A 25,086-nucleotide genomic window follows, 5' to 3' on the forward strand; every position below is an offset into this window, starting at 1 on the left:
CATTTAAGTCAAAAAAACACGTTAATGAGTATTAATTTTTTGTGGTTTTTATTAAAGCCCAGTTTATTTTCATAAAAAAAATAAGTTTTATTTCATAAAAACGGTTACTGAAAGTAATTAAAAAAAAATAAACAAACTAAGTGAATTAAAAAAAAAAATAATTTTTAAATAAAAAAATAATTTAAATGAATTATAAACTTTTTCTGAGCTATTGTGGTTAAGAAAAGAACAAATAGATAAAGCTCAGAAAAAGTTTTAATTCATTTAAATTAATTTTGTATTTAAAAATAATTTTTTTTAATTCACTCAGTTTGTTTATTTTTTTAAATTACTTTCAGTAGCCTTTTTTATGAAATAAAACTTATTTTTTTTTATGGAAATAAACTGGGCTTTAATAAAAAAGAAAAAAAATTAATACTCATTAACGTGTTTTTTTGACTTAAATGATATGAAAGTGTGAAAAACAACTTAAGAAACGAAGAAAATTGTGTTTGATGTAAAATTGTGGAGAAACGGTTGTCCGCAGAAAAAAAAGTTTTGAGACAAACTTAAACTGTAATAAATTCTTGATTGGTTGTAAAAAAAATCTTTCAAATCAAACGTAGTTTGGCAAAGATAGGGCCAGTTAAAGGACAAGAGAGCAAAAATCATAAAAACCGTGTTAAATCGAAAACGGGACGAAAACGAGAAAATTACCTCTTAAGTTTTTTGACTTAAAATGACCTCAGGAATCTATGGTTTTCATTTGGGGCGGTGACTATGGGACACCCTGTATTTTGTAGGGCATATTGAATATATTAAAGTTGCAAGCTTTTGTTTTTTAATATACCTCCAAAATCTTCCCATTTCAAAAGCGGCACCATTCTTTTTCATTTTCAATGTCAATTTTTTTTTATTCGACAATAATCTCTAACCATACAACCTCTCGTACTGTTATGACGTCAGCAGAATTTATATCCTTTATTGAACAGAATTTGTTTCAAAGTATAAATTTCAGAATGTTGGGTCTTGAGGAACTCCGCCAATTTCAAAAATGTCTATTTCTCAATTTTCAAAATATTTGGCAATTTATACCTCCTGTGAAGTGTGCCCTAATTGTTTTTAGCTAAGGACTACCTTTAATTTATTTTTCAATTTAAAAACGGATGTAGATAAATAAAGTTTAAAAATCACTTTGTTGTCATTAAAAACTTAAAGCGGAAATTTCTGTTACTTTATACGACATTTTTCTTTCTCCCAACTCCCATCCACACAAACATAAATTCCTCCTTGGGGCAAGTTAAAATAACACATGTTTCAAATTTGGAAAAACCTAATTTCAAAAATTTGATTAAGTTGATTTTTTTTGCTTTTTTTTTTTTTTTGGTTCACTTCGTCAAAAGCAATATGCCAACATCATAACCATGTGTCCGGTACCTCCTTTGATTTAATTATACCTAAACACGAACGCACATTCTACGGCCATTTTATGTTATTTATGGAGTCGACTATTTCGAGGAGCTGCCAATAATAATCGCCTCTGGCTTCTGGTTGTAAAATCTGTCCAGAAGCACACTTCTTTCGATCGTATAATACCCTAATTAGTGCCTCATATTAATTTAAATATTCAACACTTTTCATTTCACAGTTATTTCAAATTTGTTGTTGCTGTTTTTTCCATAAATATACTCGTACATCAATTATTCTCCAAAAGAACAACATGATTTACAGAAAAGACCATTGTCATCGTTTTTTGTTGCGCGCAATAATACACACCATAACAGTAAAATATTTTCCAAAAAAACTGCTATGTAAGTGCTGTGTACGTTTTTCACGAGACATCGTTTTCATAATGCTTGACGATGACAGCCATGATGACAGGCCCGAGGGCGCAGTCTTCGAAATCAGCGACCCTCTAGGGAATGATATGACAAATTTATATTGTTTGCAATTTGTATAATAGAATTGCGATATAACGTAAATGTCGTGGGTGTGGGGGCATTACTCGTATATGGGTAGGGGTATTCATTTCAGTTTAAATAATGATAGGGCAAGTTTGAGCTTTGATATTTTTTAAGGTATTATTTATTAAAAATACCTTTGTTATTAAATTATCCCACGCCTCTTTCCCCCCCAGATACCGCACGCGCTGGGGTCCATTTACACCGAGTATGATGGCACTTGCGGTGGCTAGTCATATCGGCACTTAAATTAGAGTTTTTTGAAGAAAAAAAAATAAACACGAGATAAGAGCGGGGCTGCTTATTACAAGCAGATACAAAATGTAAAAATAAATATGTAACTATATGGGAGCATGGGGAAACATACAACCATATAGAAAAAGAATTAAGATAAAGTATTAAATAAAGTTAAAATTTAAAAATAAGTAAAAAAATTAAAAAAGTGTAGAAAAAAAAACAATAAATAAAATAAAAAAGCATGCTTATGCACTTGTTAGATCAGTAAAAAAAATAAAAAGTCCAGTTTCAGTTTCTCTTTTACTATTTCACTATTTACTAATCTTTACTAATCTTTAGGTCCAAGAGGGCTATGAAATACCATATAGTAGGTTTTTTTGTGTGATCTTGCTGTTATTACAATCAAAAATATTACAATTTTTATTAACATTCCTTAACATTCTCGTAATCGGTTCATTTTTGCCATAATCAGTTCTATGAAGAGCTTGATGAAATTGCGGGGTCGTTCTGAGAGAATAGGAACTTACGTTAAAACTAATTTGCTCGAGGAGGGTGGAGTTTTCAATTACATTACATAAAATTTGGTGTATGAAAATAACATCGGCAACTTCGCGACGTTTTTCTAAAGATTGTAAGTTAATGAGTTGCAAACGTTCTTGATAAGGGGGCAAGTTGAAATTATCAACCCACGGAAGTCCTCTTAAGGCAAAACGGAGGAATCTACGCTGTACTGCTTCAATTCTCTTGATGTGGACTTGGTGATAAGGGGACCAGACTTGGCTAGCATATTCAAGTAAAGGCCTCACAAACGTGGTATAAAGTGATTTCGTAACGTAAGGGTCAGAAAACTCTTTAGACCAGCGCTTGACGAAACCTAAAGCAGAATTAGCCCTAGATATAATATTGTCATAGTGGGATCTGAAGTTAAGTTCATTATCACAAATTACACCCAAATCCTTAATGGTTGTTACTCTTGAAACAATACATTCATTGATAAAATAGTCACGTGGTGGAGGACGGAGTCGTTTGCGGGAATATGTGATTGCTTGGCATTTTTCAACATTAAGATCTAAGTTATTTTTCTGACACCAAACAAAGAAATTGTCTAAATCAATTTGCAAAAGCAAAGGGTCGTTTGACGATGAAATTGTCCTAAAGATTTTCATATCATCTGCGTACGTAGAGACTTCACAATGCTGAATGACTGATTCTACGTCATTGATTGTCAAAATAAAAATTATGGGGCCTAAATGACTTCCTTGTGGGACGCCCGACTTTGCAATAAATGGATCTGAGATTGAAGATCTAAAAAGTACTTGATATTTACGATTATAAAGGTATGAATTCATCCATTGAATAAAACCGGGAGGAAATCCTAGAGCTTTAAGTTTAAACGATATAATTTTATGTGATATTCTATCAAACGCCTTGCTAAAGTCTGTAGCAATGACATCAACTTCGTTCTTATTTTCTAATGATTTCAAAGTGTAGTGTTCAAACCTATCATCATAAGATTTAGAAAATAAGGATGTCGTTGTACATTAGGAGTGTATTTGTATACAGGGTGTTTCTTAACACAGTAAATTTATAACTTGCTTAACTCGCGATTTAAGTATTTACAAACACGCTTAAGTAACGCATTAATGTAAGCAAATTAATCGGGAAATAGTTAAATACCGTTCGCCAGCCTAAAGTCTTTTACTTTTATTACAAATTTGTTACTTGCAAGAATAACTTAAAGTTAAACCCGAGTTAAATCCAAGTTAAACCCGAGCTAACTCCAAGTTAAAGTGGACCTTTCAGGTTTTGATGGTTTTTTTTCCATAATTGTAAAATTCTTTTCTAAAAATTGGATAAAAGAGTCAACCTGGTGAACACCTGAAATTCAGTCTAGATATAAATGCCTCAGCTCAGTAATTACCTTGGCAACCCCAGTTATTACTTTTGCAAAGGCGGTTCCCTGCCCAAGAGGGTGATTTTAACCAAGTTGGGGCGAGGAAGGTTGGTAAGGGCTTAGAGTCCACAAACACAAACCTAAAAGTGATTTAGGGCCAAGATAAACGCCCCATGAAGAAAAAAAAAACCTTAAAGTGTTGCAACTTCCGGAATAGCCTCAATTATAAAATAAAAGCGTGCTGTAAAATGATTTCATTAAAAAAATATGCTAATCCATATCTGTTTTAATATAAAAGGGTAATACCTTCCAATTATATTGCCACGAGGCCTAATGCTCACCCTGTAGTAATAAAAACAAAAACAAAAAAAATGTGCGCTTTTCCTGCTGCATAGGAAACGTTTAAGAAACACGCACTTAAAAATAATAACGATGAGCATTTTCTCCATTCCCGTGCCTCCAATATATGTGGAAAGATTGAGCCGTTGCGTTGTTGTTGACGACGACGAAGAACGTCGGTTGGGCGCCCTTCTGCCGAACGGTTTCATATATTGCCCGAGGCCCGGCGTGGATATGGTGATTCCCTTTGCACAGCTATGCGGGTTATTCGTGCACGATTCACTAATCTCTGATTATTTATTGGACTTCAGGGCAATTTGTCGGAGCTAAATTTCCTTGCATTCTTGTGCTGTTCTCAGTTTTGTCTTTTGACTTGCTTCTCCGACGACCCGCGAGTAAGTAATTAGTTTTTCTTTTTTTTTCTTATTTTTCATAGTCTTGAGAGTGGGGGTTATTATGACACCTATGGTAGTCGTCGTTATAGTCGGCCTGGTCTAAGAAAAATAATACATCTGTGGTTACGATTTATCATTTGGTTTGGTGTTGGGGATTGAGGATATGGGGAAAGTCATGTGTGCGCCGGTTGTTGTCCAAGTTCTCAATGGTAATGTTTTATTTTTATTTTTTTTGCTAAAAACATAACGTTAATGTTGCGCGAAGATAGAACGTTTTGTCGGGATTATTATAGCCCACGTATGGTAATATATCAAGAAAGTCGGATCTAAGAAGCATTTTGAAGTTTTTGCATCATTCATTTGGGATTATTCGTAGAGATATAATACAACATACATCCTTGAATTTGCAAAAAAGTTATTTGCATTAATAAAAAATTGTATTTAGATACGCTTGCATATAACTAGAAGATACATGTATAGATGCATGATTTTATTTATAGATAGAAATTTTGATGGCCATTTAGATTTGAAATACTCAAACGAGTGTTCTCACTTAACCTCTGGCAGAGTTTCAATACTTGAAACGGTACAAATTATCAGAAGAAAGTTTCATTGTAGAAGTATGCATGTCATGTTTAAAGTGCGGGACCTGAATATCAAGTACTGATAATACGCCTGTTGCATTTGCTACTAAATAAAGTTTGGCTCCACTCAAATAAATCAGAATTAAAGTTAGCAATTAATTGTTTTTAGGAGTCATTGGTATTTCTTATGGATTTTTGTATAAAAAAAATTAAATTTTTAAAAAATCGGTTTTTTAATTTAGTATTGAGTCATTATTGACGATGATCATTTTTTCTAATGACCAAAAAAGAACATATTTTATAACAGGGAATATACTGAAAAATATTTTAAAATTATATAGCAGGCTGATAAAAACTGACTTGTTTCAGTGGTATATGAGAGTTATATTCTTTATGGAATTTTAAAACTATTGAGAGTAATTTAAAAACCCACATCTAAAGACCAATGTTCTTTTCTTCAGAACCTTTGTCAATGACTTCGGTGATTTTGTGCCATGTTTTCTACTTAACCTAAAGAGTTATTCCAAGTTGAGGCTTTTTTTCTATTATTGGCTGAAGGAGCTGAAGTACAATTTAAAAAAAAAATTAACAAAAAAGTTACGCATACACCCCAGTGACCATAAGAGTTTAACAGTGAAAATCCTAAATTTGCTACCGTTTTTAAGTAATAAGTGGACTGGTTAGTCCATAAAGGATACATATGTACATTCTTACATAACAGTTAAAATTATTTAAAATTTAAATGTTATGTTAACCTAAAAATTTCACAAAAAATGTATGTATGAATATTAAATTATTAAAAAAAACATTCGTTTTCAAAGAATACAATTTTTAAAAATTATTTGATCTTAATAAGAAAGTGTGCCATTCTGTTTTGTATATAAATATGCGTTTGTTTAAAAAAAAATCTAAACCGTAAGAGACGTTTAAAAGACAGAAATAAAAAAGATTCTACTATATTCAGTAATTAAAAAAAAAAAAAATACAAACCTCACTACGAAACTTTTTGAAAAAATGTGCACAAAGCAGTTTTTTGAGCTATAAGATTTATAAACGGTAACATAATTTGAAAGTTGAGTTGAGATTTTTTTATGAAGACCAGAAATGTTTGGTATATTCCTAATCGAAAAAACTTATATTTCTTTATTATATTTTCTAATAACCTGTTGTAAATTTTTTAATGCATAACATTTTTTTTGAAAATGGTACAGTAGTAACCTAGGCAAATCCAATGGTCCTTAGTAATAAACCCGAAATTAGCAAAACTCGATTTTAACAAAAAAAAAAAAAAAAAATAAAACTTGAATCTAACTTCTAATCTTAGAATTGGCTTCGAAGCGGGTCACCTAAAACTAAGGTGATTTTAAATAATAGCACGCTTTAATTTGGAAGTGAGATGTATGTTTAATTTTTTTTACTGGCCAATGATTTTAAGATAACCAGTTGCATTCACATTTAGAGTTAATAAAATTGAGAGAATCTAGTATGTGAAGTTAACTGCCACAAGATCGAAAAAAAAACAAGAAAAATCATAAAAATAAATAAATTTTCAAAATTTTACAAAAAACGCCTCTCCCAACAAGTTTTATGAGTACTTATGAGAATTTTCTCAATTCTATTTTCTCTGTATTTTTATCCACAAGAATTAAATATTTTCATTCAACAATAAAAAAAACAAGTGTGTGTACACAAACACATGTACACGCGACTAAAGTTATACTTCTCACTCAGTATATTAAATGATTTGTGTGTTTTTTTTTAATGTACTGCGGCGTACTTTATTTTTAAATACTAAAGTAGTACCAACTCTAAAGGTGAAACGACAGCCCTGCTGCCTAACTGTCTTGGAGATGGCGATCGCGTCATAATCCCTTTGACATTCTTGTCAAAAAAACAAATTTTCATACCCACCGTCCCATAAGAAGTATAACTTCAAAAAACAAAAAAAAAACGTTACGTATACACCACATGGAACCTACGATTAATTTTAAAAATTATAATAATATAATAATGGTCAGACAAATTTTCTCCTAAAATTCTAGTTATTTAAATTTTTACAAGCTTAGTAGTTTTGTTAATATGTTAAAGTTAAAAATAAGTTAAAAACGAAATACCTTCCTCGTTCGAAAAAAAACTTTTTCATTGAATTTGACGTGCACCACTTGATTTCTTATATAAAGTTGTATTTTCAGAAGTAAAAAACCAAGTCATTGTAATGCTGTTTTAAGCTATTTATTAAGTAATAACTTTTAAAATATCCAAATACAAAAAAATAAAAAATATGTTTAAGAAAAAAATCTAAAATATTTAAAAAAATTGAAAATGTTATATTTTTTAATTTTGTTCTCTATTTACATTAAAGTTGCTTTTATTTTACTAAAAAAAAGCTAACTAGTCGTTCGTATAGGAGAAAAAACAAAGTATGTATAAAATAGAATTCCTGACCCATATTTTTCGTCTAGTTTGGATGTGCTTCGAAAAACAACTTTTTTGTAGTTGCAGCATAATATTCTGAAAATTATCAAGATTTTTTTTATGTTAGCATCTATAAAAACCAAAAAATTGATTTCAATTTACCAATTCAGACAGTTTACATACTTTCAAAAATCCCTTATTGTAATCTTCCTTAAATTTGATTTTGTTTAATTCAGTAAAAATAACCTAAAATTCAATAGTAATAATTATGCCTCACAGAAATTTATTTTCTATTGTGATATGCTTTTTGATGTCAGGAAGCCTATTTAACTGAAGAACTCATTTAATTTATTTTCAAATTAAAAGCATGTTAAGTGAAAGGGTATTCAAATTTAATAATATATGTAATCAACTTAATTTTATTTCTATTTGAAACTACTTAAATACCCTTTTCTCTGTAACAAAGACCTTTCAAAAAAAAAAAAAAATTATAAAAACCGATTATTTTTCTTGAAAGCAATATAATACAGTGAATTATGAATGTGACTTTATCCTTTTGAAAATTTGACATTATCCTTGTTACTTTATGAAACCACCATCGTCATAAGGTCAAATGCCTATCATACTTGCCCTTCAATTTTGTTTTGTATAATATGTATTAGAATCCAATAAAAAAAACCTTATTGTTATTCTAAGAGCTACTGAAATCATTAAACAACAACATTTTATATTCTTTCATGTTAAATTGGAGACATTTTTACAAATAAAAAACTGTTTTTCTTTTACCCAACAAAGCAATCAATAACAAAAGACAAATAAAATACAAATTGCCAAAAGCATTTTGTATGGTATATCTACTACATATATATATATTTCGGTATAAATATAGGTATCCCTTTTTTTTGGAAATAATCCCCACAAAGAATTGGGGATAATACCGTCCAAGTTGAGCCCGAATAATCGCTCAACCGGCAGCAACCTTCTTGTGTAACCCAAATCACTCAAAACACTTCCGCATCAAAAAAAAAAAAAAAATTGAGAACAAAAAAAAAATATTGAAACGGGCTTGGTAATCAAGTATTCATCAACTTTCCTCGTAGGGATGTTGGCAAGCCCAATCGGCAATCAGAAATAGGGACGAAAAATCCTACAAATATAGCTGAGTGTTGTAGGCCAGGTGGAGCCGTTTTAAAATTCAAACCTACCTAACTATAGGTCTAACCATATACATAACCAACCTGAAGCGCATATCCGAATGTGCTCAGGATGGATATATCTACTCACTTGTATCTTTCGAGTGCTATATCCGATCCAGGATAATTCTCTTTTCATTTTTGGTTTGGCAAAACACCGCAGTGTGGCCGGTTTTCAATTGAAAGGATTTTTTTTTTTGCCGACTGTCTGTCGTCATAATGAAAAAATAAAAAAAATGAAAACAAAACAAAGCAAAAAAAATCGCTTCCAAGGTTACCCCCTTATACCTTCCATATGTAGTAACTGGTGTAGAGATACATACATACATTTTAGCTGTATATTCCTATATTTGCTGCTGCTGCTTCTTCAAATTATTGATGGGGTAACCGATGTAGACGTGAGTGTACACACTTGGATGGAGATATCTGACAGATGATACGAGTGTCGAGGGAGTGCTGCAGCACCATTGTAGGGAAGGATATTTTATTCGATTTGAAGAGGATCTAAAGAGGACAAGCAAAAAGTGTGATATCCCTGTCCGAAGGACATAAGAGCGTCAATGTTGGTCCTTGTGGGGTTGTCTGCTTGTCCTCTTTTATATACATTCATATAATACTCTCGTACTATCATATTCTTCGCATGGAGGAACATGTGTTGACCATCCACTCACTGGAGACAAGAAGGAGAGAACTCACTTGGTTTTAATGCATTTTTAAACAAGTATGGGGGATTCTCTCCTATCATTTATATAGCATTTACACTCTGTCTCATTGGATTTGAGATAGAAATATATTTGGAAAAATTCCAAATGTATACAGTACAACATTCATGTGCAAAAAACGTTAAAACTTTTTAACAAGTAGGTAAAGTTTCCTGCTAATAACGAATAATGAATTTGATTAAAGTTGATGTTTATATGAAAATGTTGACAACCAAGTAAAAGATACGTATTTATATTTAGAACAGTTTTAGAACAGGACTCAACATTTTTGATTCTTTTTCTTAATCTTAAATCCACTAATTTGTAAAAATTAAAATTATAAAAAAAAATGTCTAATGCATTGCGACTGTCAATTACAAATTTTTAAAAGTTGATAAATACTGAAATTTGGTGTTTTAAAATCAAATTTATGGAAAAACTAGTCAACTTTTTAATGGAATTGTTCAATTACAATTCAATTCGTAAAAGTAAACATCATTTTCTGTTTTCAAAACTTTTGAGAATTAAGTAATAAAATGTCCAAATTTAATTTGTATTAGCTATTAAGTGATAGTTGCTAAAAGAAATAAAGGATGAATAAATAACCCTGGCCATTTCTAGCAATGTATCTTGTACACAAGTCATCAATGTCGTATCTTTTGAATACAGTAGTGCATTTCATTAATTTTGGCGTGAAGATTTTTTTAAATAATTTAAATAAATTTGAAATTCGGATTTTGTGTATACAATTTCATGTTCTCACTTTTGGTCAAAAAAGGGTTTTGGTCCAAAGGAACTTAAATATGCTTTTTTATGTTTAAATTTGAATTAATATGAAAGGACTAAAACACAAAATTTTTTTTTTATTTTTGGGGATTGAAATATCTTTGAAATAGATAATATTTTAATATGTTTAAGACAAACAGAAGATCAACTTGTTTTAAGTTTTCAAAAGGTCTCTTTGTTTTCCTTGTAAAAATGTTTATCTTGGAACCACTTTTGGTATTTTATTTTATAATTTTCGAAAATTTAAAAACATCACGAATCACTATGTACTTTTGAAAGTGCCCTTTGAGTTGATACTTTTTCTATCAAACACTGAAACTCACGAAAACAGGTACTAGTCAAAAACGGTTTTTTGGCTCTAATAAGTAGGTATTCCCATTTTTAAAATGTTTCAAAAAAAAAAAAAAAATTGCAACATTTCGAAAATAATCGGGAAAACTTTCAAAAAACTATTAAAAAAAAGGATTTTTGGATGAAACATTTGGATGAAACTTAAAAATCGAGAATCGACGCTTTGATTCTTTTGTGAAACCTTGTTGTTGTGCAAACTATGCATGTCTTTCCGAACCTAACATCTTGTAATCTTGCCTTAAAGCTGCTGCCAAGAATAATCTTGACGTCCTACTTTGGGTACTTAGCATAACTCTTGAGTTTTTACTGTCATAGTTTTGTTAAATATAATTTAAAAATTTTCTGAGATATGATTCGAATTCACTAAATCTTGTATTCCAATAAAAAAAATACAAGAAATATCCTAAAACAAAGGAGGCTGAGTGTTACCATCACTCAGCATTTAATATCATCACTTTACACTTATAGTTCGATTTTGTATAGATAGTTGTAGAGTCTATGAAATATCAAAAGCAAAAAACTTTCACACTTTTAGACATCGTATCGGTTTATTTATTAAATTATTTCTAATCGAATCATATATACCTATTATAAAGTCGATATTGAGTAAAAGTTTTCAAATTAAATTCTGAGGGTAAAAGTTATGGTCGAAAAGATTTATAAAAACCTCTAGGGGGTGCCGATGCCGGCCACTGCCGGCCGCCGCCGCATGTACTATATTGATTTCTTCTCTCTTGTTCGTAGGTAGACATCAGACTCTTTTTATAGAATTGATGGGTTGACTTAAAGTGCTTTATGGATGGGCCAATTAAAATACCAACCACACACATACACACACATATTCACAATATATCTCTTCTCTATCCAATTATTCAAATCCCTTTAATCAATTTTATCTGTGACCCAATGAAAGTTTAACCATTTTTTTAACATTTTCTTTATGCTTTTTTTCCTGTATTTTCAGTTTGTAATTGTAATGGACACGCACGTCGATGCCGATTCAATGTGGAGCTGTATAAATTATCTGGTCGAGTATCGGGCGGAGTATGCTACAATTGCCAACACGACACCACTGGTAGATATTGTCACTATTGCAGAGAGGGCTACTACAAAGACTCGACAAAACCAATTAATCATCGAAAAGTTTGCAGACGTAAGTTCTATTTATGTGAAAATAATTTTGTATCAATTTGTCTCTTGGAATTTAACCGGCCATGAAGGCCTATTGTTCGGTCGTAATATTAATATTTAGGGACTGGTTGCAGTCAGTTTTTTTGATAGAAGTGATTTATCTATATTTAACTATTAACGTTTTTGCAATCTAGATAAAATTTATACTATCATAGATTTGGATTTCAGTTTAATGCGAGAAATACTTCAGGTGAATGACATGGATAAATGTTCCAGAAATTGTTTTGTAAGGAATTCCTTTTCTTGCTAGAATGTTGCTTTGGTCAAATTACTCTAGATTTTTGGAAAACTTTTTATTCAATCCAGCCTTCTGGTTTAGTCATAATTCAACATTCCATTTTGCTTATAAACCAAATTTCGATGAAAGCATCAAAGAAAATAAATTTTAAATAAAATGTCAGACATTTAAATTATATTACTATCATGACCATTCTTAATTTGCCGTTTTTATTAAATTTCCAAGAGAAATGCTTTTATGTTAATTTCAATGAAATTTAATACCCAAAATGTTTCAATTTATTGCATAGAACTCATCGTGTATCATTTCAAATAAGCTTAACCACTATGAAAAAAAAAACTCTTTGGGTTTTGTAGCATCAAATCGACATATAGACATAAATAAATGAATTTTAATATCTTATTTTGTGTATTTGTCTGCCGTCTCTCTGGTTTGGCTATTTTTGTCTATATAAAGTGGGCCACACACAAGGTGCATTATGGTGGTTCACACCATTCTTACAACAAGTTTTGTATTAATTTTATCAAAAAAAAAACATGGTTGAAGAATTTAAATCAATAGTTTGTAGGTATGTTGAAGTAAAATAATATAATAACTCTGATAAAACTTTTTTTTGATTTAGTTGCACGGTTATTGAATATTTCTTCTCTGTCAAATTTCAAGCAAATTCATGTTATTCAATTATCCATTATATCCTAGTCTCCTTTACAAGTGAATGCAAACTTAAGTACATTCACAGACTTTGGCCTTTTCATGAGTTTTAGCTTCAAATATCATTTTCATCTTCTTTGGCCATTTCTTTACGAAAGTTAATCACACTAAAGGAGAGAATGTATTGTCCTCTTATATTAAAAAATATTTAAAAAGATGCAGTAATGAAAAAGAGAGCTTGTCCGAATGGACACCATAGCTACGGTGTCCATTCGCAAAAAGAAAATTATTTTTTTAATTTGGCACGAAAAATGCCAGAAAGTTTAAACCTTCTTTAAGAGCTATCAGCTATATGTATTTTTTATATGCTTCTTGGAATTTTTGCATTAGCTTTAATTCTGAGAATTTTTTTTAATTTGTGTGTCTTGAGGCAAAGCATTTAATAAAAATCTTAAAATAATTAAAAAATTACAATGTTTTACAAAATTGAATATTTAATATTTCTTGGAACCACAAATTAAATACTTTTCCAAAATATTTTGATCAAAACATTTTTCAAATCAAATTCTTTTATTTACTTCCGAGATTGTATAGTTTCAACGATTTGACAATCTTCCTTATTATCAGAACATCTGTCAAATCCGGTAGTTCAGATTTTAAGCGATGTTGATAAGATTCGATAAGATCGAATGCAACATTGACAAAAAAATTGTTTTGAGGTTTTATTTTTAGCTCTTAAGGACCTGAATAAACTTGCATCGAGACATTAAAGTGAAATACACTTTTTTATTACAAAATAGCGGATAGAATGAACTTTTGATTTCAAAAATTGAAGTTGTTGTAAGAGTAAAAACTTCTACAATTTATATACAAATAAATACAGTTCAACATTTTGCATTCAAATATGCCCTACTAATTGGGCACTCCGAACTTTTAATATCGAAAAATATTAATTTCGGAAAAAGTTGTAGATAAACCTACTTATATTTTTTAAGAGCAACATTTTGGAAACCATGATAACATTTAATTGGTTTAAAGATGAAGCGGGTCAAAATTCGGAATTCAAAATCCTGCTTTTTTAACAAAAATTTCTTTTTTTTTCTATTCGGTCTTTCAAAATTCTGCTTTTTAAGATTCTTGAACAAAAAAAATCTGTTTATTCTGTTTTTTTATTTTTCATAGCATTATGCACTTACTAAACAAAATTACATCTCATTTATGTAATTCAACTTTAGTACTTTCCTTGTTTAATTGTAGCAAATATTTTTTTTAAATGCATAGACTTACTTTCATACAACTCACATCAATATACCGTTGAAAACTAAATAAACACAATGTTGTGTTATACAAATAATTCATTTTTTATTAAGTTTTTCGAATATTAATTTCGAATATTCATTTATAAATTTTCAATTATTTTTCGAAATTACAAAATAAAATAAAAACATTTTGTTAATATTTTTAAATTTATTGCTTTATAATTTTTTTCTTAGTAAGTTTTATGGCACAGCTGAATGTGTAGAGTTATTGACGAGTGCCTTAAAAAACTCTATTTCTAAGGATTAACCCATTTATTATTTCTATGCTTATTGTTATTAATAATAATGACAAAAACACAGATTTTTTAAACCTTATAAGAATTAGTGGAGTCAAATTAGCTTTATACCTCGGAATCCAGGGAAAGTCGATGCATCTGAAAAATTAGTATAGAACTGCAATATAAAAGGGTCAAATAAGAAAGTTAAAAAAAAAATTTCACCGCTCTCGATTACAACAGTTTTTATGGAACGTTTACTGTCATTCCGTATGCAAGCGTCAATCGGAATTGCTGTCTCATTTTAGATTTTGCTCAAACTTTGTAGGGATGTTCTCTAGGACTGTAAGGAAGCAAATCCATGATGATTTAATTTTAAGTTGCGTGGTTTCCCCGCTACCCGCATTCGAACTTTTTCAGAAGGTCATTTTTATGTTATTATAACTTTGCGTCTACTAAAGATATCTTTTTGTTTGAAACGCCATTTTAAAGCTTAAGAATAGTAATTTTTGAATATATATTAAAAAATTACGTAATAATTATCCCTGAATTAAAAATATTTTTTGAAAAACTGGTAATTTTGCTGATTTCTCATGGTTTTTGACTGGCTCCAGAACCTTGGCTATTATATGTAGGAAGCTTATACTTAAGAAATATTAAATAAAGATATTTTTCAACAAATTACATCTAAAATGAATGATGATGGCTGTACTCCTTATGTAAAAATTTTAAGTTCAAAGTTTTGAGTTTTTTGAAAAAATATTTTTTTATACTATGATTTTTTACGATTTGACTAAAGATAGAAACATGAAACTAACAGTGTGTTAAGTTGAAACTTTTCACTTTAAGTCCTCTAAATAAAATTGTGTTATTTTCATATCTTCTTAGTTTACCGCTGCACAGTGTGGTAATTCGCCAATCTGACTGGACAAAATAGAAAAAAAAAAGTTTAGCCACATGATTTTAAATCATGAGTTGAGCTTCTCAATACAATGGGTAACTGTAATTCATGTTTTGTTTTTTTGTTTTCATCTCGGATTAGCGTAAGCTAAGCTTGAAAGTTGGTTCTTGTCAACAGTTGGATGGAGATAATACAAAGTATTCTATTTTTCGCTTGAGTTTGGTTGCCGATTAAAAACGCTGTGGTACTTTTTTTGTTGTAATTGTTTTTTTTTTGTTGTTAATCTACATTTGGAGGTAAAGTATTATAATTTTTATTTATTAATTAATATTGCAACTATTTAAAAAAAAATAAGTTCTGTAAGAAGGCTAGGAAGAGCAAAAAAAAATATCTTTGTTTTTCAAATAGAGGTAAAGTTAATTTTTCCGCATTTTTCCGGTCTGAAATTAATTAATTAATGTTTTGTGGAGTGTTGTCATTAAGATTAGCTAGTTACATGTCTCGCGTTTTCTCGACCGCCATACAACTTTTTTCACTTTTCAAAATGAAGTCAAGATTTTCAAAAAAACAAATTTTCAAAAAATGTGTCAAAACTGCCAAATAAGATCGAAAAGACAGTTTTTTTGATCTTTTAATGAGCAGGTATCATCTTTGGAACATTTTTGACGATAAACAAAAATTAAAAACATATATAAAAGTTTTGTGCTTCAAATTAAGCGAAAAAAAGACAAAAAAAAGGTGGAAGACACATTGGACCGCTCTTTAAACATGAATTTCATTTTACTTGACCAATATTATGTGGTAACTAAATAAACAAAAACAGTAGATAGTGAAACAAAAGTAGAAAAGAATTTTTAAAAATTAAAAAACGGGAAATATATAACAAACGGAACTTTAAAAGTCTCCTAAGTGCACCTATCCATTAGGAAATAGTTAAAATCAGTAGAATCGCTCTCCGCAAATTTGAAAAAGCATATTCCAATAAAACCGTAAAGGATTTATCGAAATTTTCTTTGAGTGAAGGCTCAAAATGTATAAAAGATTAAGTTTTGATCCTCTGGAACCACTAAACCACTGGAATTTTCAACTTATGAGGCATTATCATTTATGAATGATGCTTTTCTGTCGGAACATCTTAAACAAGTTCAATGCAAAAAGCAAGCAAGTGTAAAAGGCCAGAAATAGGGTCACGAAGAAATTTATAAAATTATTAGCTTGAAAAACATCGAAGGTAATATAAACACAGCTGTTTTTAATAGGCCCTTATGTTTCAAGTTTGCATTGCACAAAAAGGAGTTACTTTTTTAAATTATCTGCAGATATTTTTAAAGGTGATGCCATTTTGTATAATTGTGAAACATATTTAATTAAAATCATTGCTAAAATTTTAATTTAAAGCATGATATTGAGAAAATAAATCATGTATGTCACCTCTCAAAAACGTGTGTAAAAGTTCTATTTCTTAATAAAAACTAATTATTCTGCCTCTCTTTTTTCGTAAATAGCAATAGAGTTTTTATTTATTGAGATTTTTCAAGCGTTTTTTAAAATTATGAAGTATATCCAATCATAGAATATGTTTATGGAAACATAAGTTCAAATACTATAAAAATGCATTTTCTTCATCACTATTTTGACCCACTTTTTGCAGAAATTATAGATTTCTTTTTAAAAAATCTTTCTTTTTTATAGAATTTTATCTATTCACATTCATTTGTTTAAAACTGTTTACAAAAAAAGTCATTTAACGCGAGTTATTAATTTTGTCCAGCTAGATTCGTGATTGGCCACACTGTGCGCTGGTTTGAAAATTCGCAAAATTGCTAAAAAGCCAAAATAACCCCTACTTAAGGCTATGATTGCACTATGTTTGACATAAGATAGAAGCATGAAATTAATAGTATATTTAGTTCGTACTCTTAACTTAACACACTGTAAGTTTCACATTTCTTCGTTTAGTCAAATCGTGGAAAATGACAGTATAAAAATTAGCTTTTTTAAAATACTCAATACTTTGAACTTAAAATTTTTGCATAAGGAGTACAGCCATAGAGTTCATTTTAGATTTATTTTATTGAAAAATATCTATATTTAATATTTGGTAAGTATAAGCTTCCTACATATAATAGCCAAGGTTCTGGAGCCAGTCAAAAACCATGAGAAATCAGCAAAATTACCAGTTTTTCAAAAATTATTTTTAATTCAGGGATAATTATTACGTGATTTTTTAATATATATTCAAAAATTACTATTCTTAAGCTTTAAAATGGCGTTTCAAACAAAAAGATATCTTTAGTAGACGCAAAGTTATAATAACATAAAAATGACCTTCTGAAAAAGTTCGAATGCGGGTAGCGGGGAAACCACGCAACTTAAAATTAAATCATCATGGATTTGCTTCCTTACAGTCCTAGAGAACATCCCTACAAAGTTTGAGCAAAATCTAAAATGAGACAGCAATTCCGATTGACGCTTGCATACGGAATGACAGTAAACAGTCCATAAAAACTGTTGTAATCGAGAGCGGTGAAATTTTTTTTTTTAACTTTCTTATTTGACCCTTTTATAATGCAGTCCTATACTCATTTTTCAGATGCATCGAATTTCCCTGGATTCCGAGATTTTACAAATTTTATGTCTAATTTGACTCGACTAAATTTTTTTATAAGGACTAAAAGCTGTCCTATTTTTATGCACAGAAACATTAGCGATGCTATACCGCTATAGAGAAGTTAAAATATTTCCTCTGTTAACTACATCGAAAAGTCATAAAATTCTTTTATTTCGTATAATAATACACTACTGGAAAAAATTAAGGGATCAAAAAAAAATTCCAAATTTTTGGGCAAATTTCAACAGGCCGTAACTTCGAAAGAAATGGTCGTACAAGAAATCGATAAAGAAGGAAATTGTAGCTCCAAGTGTCTAGTTTTTGGATTAGAACTTTAAAAATTTTTAACCTCCGCGATTTTTGAGTAATCGTAGAAAAACCAGCAACAAAAAAATTTTCAAAATTTGTTTAGTTTTTTTTTTGGTCTACGGGCGTGGAAAAATGTTTTTTAGCTTAACCACTATAAGGATCGGATTCTTTGTTCATTTAGCTTTAATTTGGTTTTTTGAACACCTCGATACGTCCACTTCTCGCCGAGATATCGGTCTTCAAATGGAAAAAAATCCTTTGTGTTTGATTATCGATATCTCAGCAACCAATGATCGCACAGAAAGTTAAAGGTGGGTTTCAAGAACTTGAATGAATTCTCCTTAACGGCTAGCCATTGCTTTTCCAAAAAATCAAATTAATCCAGCCGTTTTTTTGTTTCACTCGATCGAATTTTTGAAAAAATTAAAGGATCACGTTTTTTGCTCTGAAAAGCTCAATTTTCTTTTCTCATTTTGTAATGAGAAAAAAAATTGTTTTTCCTAGCTTTTTCCACATTTTTGCTCCAGAAAAAGCTTAAATTTAAAACAAAACAAAATTCCAAAAAAAAAAAAAATTTTAAAAAATAAAATTAACCTTATAGTGGTTAAGCTAGACCAAAAAAAAAACTAAAAAAATTTTGAAAATTTTTTTGTTGCTGGTTTTTCTACGATTACTCAAAAATCGCGGAGGTTAAAAATTTTTAAAGTTCTAATCCAAAAACTAGACACTTGGAGCTACAATTTCCTTCTTTATCGATTTCTTGTACGACCATTTCTTTCGAAGTTACGGCCTGTTAAAATTTGCCCAAAAATTTGGAATTTTTTTTTGATCCCTTAATTTTTTCCAGTAGTGTATAATGTTTAGTAAACATGTCTTTCAATTTTTTTTTTATTTCCAATAAATGGATTATTTATTTTTTAAATTTAAGTCTTATTTCATTCATCGAATCAAAATAAGCGTAGGAATACCTATTTGTTCGTTAATTTCTAGAAAATTTTGAAATATAGCGGGTAAAATTATTTTTCAAAAAACTATAATATTAAATATAATATATAATTTTTGTCCGTAAATGTATAACCATCTTTTAAGTGAGGTAATCCACTCAAAAACCCTTACCGCTAATTCAAGGTTTTCTAAAATTCATTTCAGCAGTTTTAGAGATAAAATCGGCACAGTTTTAGAGATAAATGTGGACACAATTTCCCAAACCATTCCTATCGATCTTTTTTTTATCGTAAAAGCATATTTGATTTGATTTTTCAAATCCTAAACTTAGGTAGAGGCTATATCGCAAATATTGGCTCAGTTTCAAAAACCATTATTTTTGCACTATTGCCTATTACCTACCTGTGCTGCAATACTATCATTCACGAACACTAAAAATGCCGCAATATACCATTTTAATGTCCATAGATGTTCAATGTCATGTGTATGGCTCCCTTTATAACATAGAATACCGTCCATCATGTCCATGCTGGTGGTATCTATTCAAATTTAAATAATATCCCAATCCCACACAACAAAAGTGTGAAACACGAAAAAATAAAAATTTATTCAAAATACCAACCAACAAAAAATAACAAATATACCATCTACTGACACAATTATAAAAAAAAAAAAAAACTTGTTTGAAATTCCTTAAACGCAAAAGCATCGATTAGCTCTGGAATTTTTGAATATGTATCTAAAATATACCTGCCAAGTGAAAAGTACAAAAAAAAAAGTTTTTGAATAGTTCATTGAAAGTAGGACCATGCCTATACTTTTCATCTCTCCGCACAAGAAGGTTAAAAATACCACAATATTTTCAGTCCCTCTCCATGTATTCGAGAGGTTTATTAAAACTTTCTTTAGATTGGCAGCAGGTGAAACTGGCAGCAGTTTTTTGTTATCCAAAAAAGTTTATAGATTTGATGGTAATGTTTGTTGTGTTTTTTTTTTTCAAAGATACAGACACGTTTACATAGTTCTAGAAAGTTCCCTTTTTCGAGATAATGCTTTGTGACTTTTGATGTTTTTACTCTTTTCGAAGTTAAAAATATTGTTTTTTTTTTCTGCTGTTTTTTTTTAAATAAATATGCAGGCCCTTGAAGCTTAAGAAAACATTTATTTATCTGTTGTTGTTTTTCTGTTGAAAGAGGGTGCCTTTGTTTTTCGGAATGGAACGTGAGTGAAAGTTTAATTAAGTTGTTTAACATCGTGGTATTTTATATACGGCAATCATGTTCAACAAGACAAAGTTATTTTAAGTTTTTAACCCGTTCCAACATGGAATACCTACTAAAAGAATTTTACCAAACTCATTTATAGCCCTCAAAGTTTAACCATAATGAAGCGAAGTTGAAGGCTTTCGCGTGTAACTTATGTTTTATACTCATGTTTAAGGGCTTTCTTTAACTTTCTTGTATATTCTCACATTTCGGACTAAGAGATTTTGTTTAACCTTGGATGATGAATCTTCCTCTCATGTCTTTGAACTTTTATTAAATATATTTTTTTTTTTTAATATTTAGGTTGCGATTGTCATCCAGTTGGATCAACAGGGAAAATTTGCAATCACATTTCCGGGCAATGTCCTTGCAAGGATGGAGTAACTGGTCAAACATGCAATCGCTGTGCTAAAGGATATCAACAAACCAGATCTCATGTGGCGCCTTGTATAAGTAAGTTCTTTTTTTTTAGTAAACAAATACATTTCTCAACTAAAAGAAATTTTTCTTTATTGAATGAAAATTTGTAGAAATTCCAACTGTTATCAATGCAATACAAGCTGAGAGTGCTAGTCAAAGCACAGATGATAGTGGAGCTGACAGAACAGATGATATGAAAACATGTAAATATTTGAAATCATTTCGACAAAGAAAAAATGTTTTAAGATTTCCTTTTTTTTTTATTTTACATTATTTGCTTATTGAAGATTGTGGAAAATGCAAAACAAGTCCGAAGAAATTGAATTTGAACCGATTTTGCAAGGAGGATTATGGTAAGAAAATTTAAATATTTTATATTGTTTTTATTTAATTCATAATAAATTTATTATTAGTTAAATTAGTTAGTAAGTTAGTTAGTAAAATTATCTCAAGTAAAATCTACATTTGCTGCAGAAAAAAAGCAAATAAATGTTTTTAAGTCCATCCTGAACGAGTCATAAGACATTAAACGCGGTTAAAACGTCTGTCATGGGTGTTTTTGTAATCAGGGCGACGAGGGCGTCAGGATCCAATTATTTTTAGGTGGTTATCTTCACTAAATCAATTTTCAAAAAAAATGTACTTTTGATGCACTTTTCTCAGCAAAGGCGCAGACACATGCTGGCAGACGTTCGTTTTCGTCGTCACCATGACTGGCACTGGGACTTATTCTAATATTAATATCAATCGGTTACCTCTCACGCAAAAAATCTGCTCCCGGCTCTTAGACTATAACAATTTAAAATATTTGCCAGAAATGTTCAGAAACATTATCATAATATCGAAATAATCGGCCTTATCACGAATTCCATTCGTATCGGAAATTTTCTACGATTCCCGAAAAAACAATCATAAAATCCGACCGTAGCTACGCGTAGTGACGATTTGTATGAAATTATTCATTACGAACCGATTCCGTGATTGTTTTTTTTTCGGGAATCGTAGCAAATTTCCGACACAAATGGAATTCCTGATAAGGCCGAATAATACATTAAGCAAATTAGGCTCCATTGATGCCTTTTTGTTTAACTGTTACAGCTACATAGGCTATTGATTAAGGTGCTCAAAGGTTCATGTCGATAGTGGCCTACTATTTTAAAATACAGATGTTTTTCCACAGAAAGATTAGGAAGGTACCTACTCCATAAAACATGGACAGTTTCTAAAACGAACTGTGTGCACAATTTTAATCAATTCCTTCAACTCTTATCCAATTTTGAAAATCTACTCCATTTCTCTAGTTCTTACTTTTGAACAATATTTTCGCAGATTTCTGTTATTACAGTGTACAATAATGTAGCTAGTAATATAAAAGTTAATTTTGATAGCTTTTAAAGTTGCCGAAATCGATTGATTTTGACCTTCATTCTTTAACCATTTAATCTTACTTGGATGTCTGAAAAATTGAAACGAAAAGTGAAACAAAACCCATATTCAAAGTTCGATCGAAGGGGGTGGGTGGGCGAAAAAGTGGGGTGGGTGTCAAAAATCGTGGTTTTTTACGATTTCTGTAAATAGTAGACCTGCTATCGAAAAAAGTTAAAAGCAAAAGTTGTAGATCGTAAAAGTGTCTACAACTTTTACTCAAATCATTTTTTTTATATAACCTCAAAATTTAAAAAAAAATGCAAAAATACAATTTTTTGATTTTTTATTTTTATCTTTTACAAAAATGGTTGGATTATAACAAAACTTGGTCAAAAATTACGTTGTTATATATTGTATCTATTTAAATTTTTTCTGAGCAAAAAGTTTATTTTTGGATTTTTGACGAATTTAATTTGAAATAAATTGCACGACTGGGGTCGCACGTACTTGGTCTTATGGTAAAAGTTACTCTAATGTTTAAGCTTTCCATTGAACTAAATAAGGGAAAATTTGATATTTTCACGAAATTTCATAAGTGGTACAAAAAAAAAATAAAATCTTTTTATATAAATAATTAAATACCGTTTCAAATTATCTTTTACAAAAAACTAAGTATGCCATTTTATTTCTTGTATAAAAAGGAATTTTTAGAAATTTTTTTTTTCGAAAATCGTTAGAGCCGTTTTTAAAAAAAATAACTTTTCTATTTCCGTTATATGACATGTTCAATGTTTCCTCTAGGGAATTACCCAAAACTGTTAAATACCAAGTTTGAAGGAAATCGCTTTATTAGTTTAGGTGGTAGCTCGAGGTACACACAGACAGGCAGACAGACGGACAGACAGACAGACAGAATTGCCGGACCCACTTTTTTGGCATTTTCCATCATCGTAATGTCATGTAAAATTGTTATCTCGAGTTCGATTTTTTTTACGAATCCTAAACTTGCCCTATAGCTATAGTACCTACATATATCGCAGGTAAAAACAGCCTTTTTTTCAAACTAAAAAGTTAGCGAAAAAATTTTAGATTTTTGAAAAGTTTGGAATGAAATTATTTAGATTAAAACCAATTATTTAAGATTGTGTGGAAAAACTATACTTTTGTTTTATGAAATATTGAGGAAAAATGAAAAAAAAAAACAAAAAAAAAAACGATTTTTAAGATCGATTTTTTTGTAAATGACAGTAATATTGGCGAGAAATAATTTTCCATAGAAACTAAATTATACTTTTCTAATGGCCTTTGACCTTCTTAATACCGTTTAAAGTTTCTTAGATATTGAATTTTAAACATCCAAAATACTATTTTTGTGATGTTTTGCATGGTAATATCTCAAAAACATAATGTGATAGAATTTTTTTGACTTCGGATTCGAATTCAGCACACAAAAAACCATTAGAAAAATATATTTTGATTTCTATAAAAAAAAACTTTTTGACTAGTGAAATCGAACAGGGCAGAAAAACTGGGAATATTGTGAGTTATGACATTTTGACAATGTAGCTTAATTTTCTTGTGGTGAAATATCATTAACATGATGACGTGATGATGTAGATTAAACTTGAGGATTTAAAGCTAAGTAGGTAAAAACTTGCACGAAGCTTGACAAACAAATAAACCTACTACAAATTGATTTGTATTTTTTTCAACGAAAAGATCGTTCAGAAGTGGGATAGCATCAATGCAATATTTTCAAATGGTTTTTTACTCTAATTTTCAATCGTTATACGAAAACACAACTGATATTATTTGGACTTTTTTTCTTAAAACAAAATAAGACCATTCTGTAGTTTACAAGAATTTTTATAAGTGTTTTAAGTAAACGTTTTTTTTTTGTCAAAACAACTTAAAATTTGAGGAAAAAACTGATCTAACATGTTTTATATATATATATTTTTTTAATTTCCAGCTATAATGGCAAAGGTTGTTGGTCATGACCGAGCATCAATGGAAATTAGCACTGAACAATACTCAATCGAACGACAAAACGAGATTTTTAAATTTGAAATTAACATCCAAGCGATTTTCAAACGAAATCCTGCATCTGGAACGACAAGTGCTCTATTGGGACGTGGACCAATGGTTTTATTAGTGCCACGCAAGAATCTCGAATGCCAATGTCCGAAGATTAAATTAAATAAGTAAGTTTCTTAAAATTTGTTGTTCTGTAAAAACAACCTTTATTTATTGATTCAATAAATCTAAAACCAATACAAAATTTATCAATTTTTTTCTAAATAACTTTGTTATATTTTTACTATTTTTCTTTATTTTAGATCATACTTGATTCTCGGACGAGATTCTGAAGCAGCTCCAGGTTATTTAGCTGTTGGACCGAGTTCGGTGGTATTCGAATGGAAAGATGAATGGTCGTTGCGAATGAAAAGATTCCAACGAAGATCACGCAAATGCAGTTGAATTGAACCGGAAACGGAATACGTCAAAACAGACTTTAACTTTATTCACTTGGATAGAATTCGATTCGTGTATAAATTGTACAGCATAGCAAAGTTTCTTACATTTTTCGGTATAATGCTATAAATTTATCAAAATAATATGACACAATTTTACAATTATTACAAAGATTTATTTTCATCAATAGGGCAGCTTTTATTTATTATTTGTTTTTATTGTTTCGTCCGAACAGTCACTTCCGTATAACTGATATGATTTTTTCCTAACAGTTGACTTTCCAATCTCAATTTTAGAGTTACAATAAATGCATTCAGAGTTCTTCCTATTTCCTCGTTTTAAA

At 29.9% G+C, this 25,086-nt stretch overlaps 1 protein-coding gene across 1 annotated transcript in view; it reads left to right on the top strand.

The window, feature by feature from the left end:
* The window catches only part of LOC129908867 (netrin-B), a 96,213-nt gene extending 71,330 nt beyond the window's left edge, over window positions 1-24,883 (top strand). Inside the window, exons 2-7 of the mRNA XM_055985678.1 lie at window positions 11,800-11,988; window positions 20,784-20,933; window positions 21,011-21,103; window positions 21,188-21,253; window positions 24,241-24,472; window positions 24,608-24,883. Coding sequence (XP_055841653.1) covers window positions 11,800-11,988; window positions 20,784-20,933; window positions 21,011-21,103; window positions 21,188-21,253; window positions 24,241-24,472; window positions 24,608-24,749 — 872 coding nt within the window. The 3' untranslated portion in view covers window positions 24,750-24,883. The remainder of the gene's footprint in view (window positions 1-11,799; window positions 11,989-20,783; window positions 20,934-21,010; window positions 21,104-21,187; window positions 21,254-24,240; window positions 24,473-24,607) is intronic.
* The last annotated feature ends 203 nt before the right edge of the window (window positions 24,884-25,086 follow it).

The sequence above is a fragment of the Episyrphus balteatus genome, chromosome 2 (assembly GCF_945859705.1).
Source record: "Episyrphus balteatus chromosome 2, idEpiBalt1.1, whole genome shotgun sequence".
NCBI lineage: Eukaryota > Metazoa > Arthropoda > Insecta > Diptera > Syrphidae > Episyrphus > Episyrphus balteatus.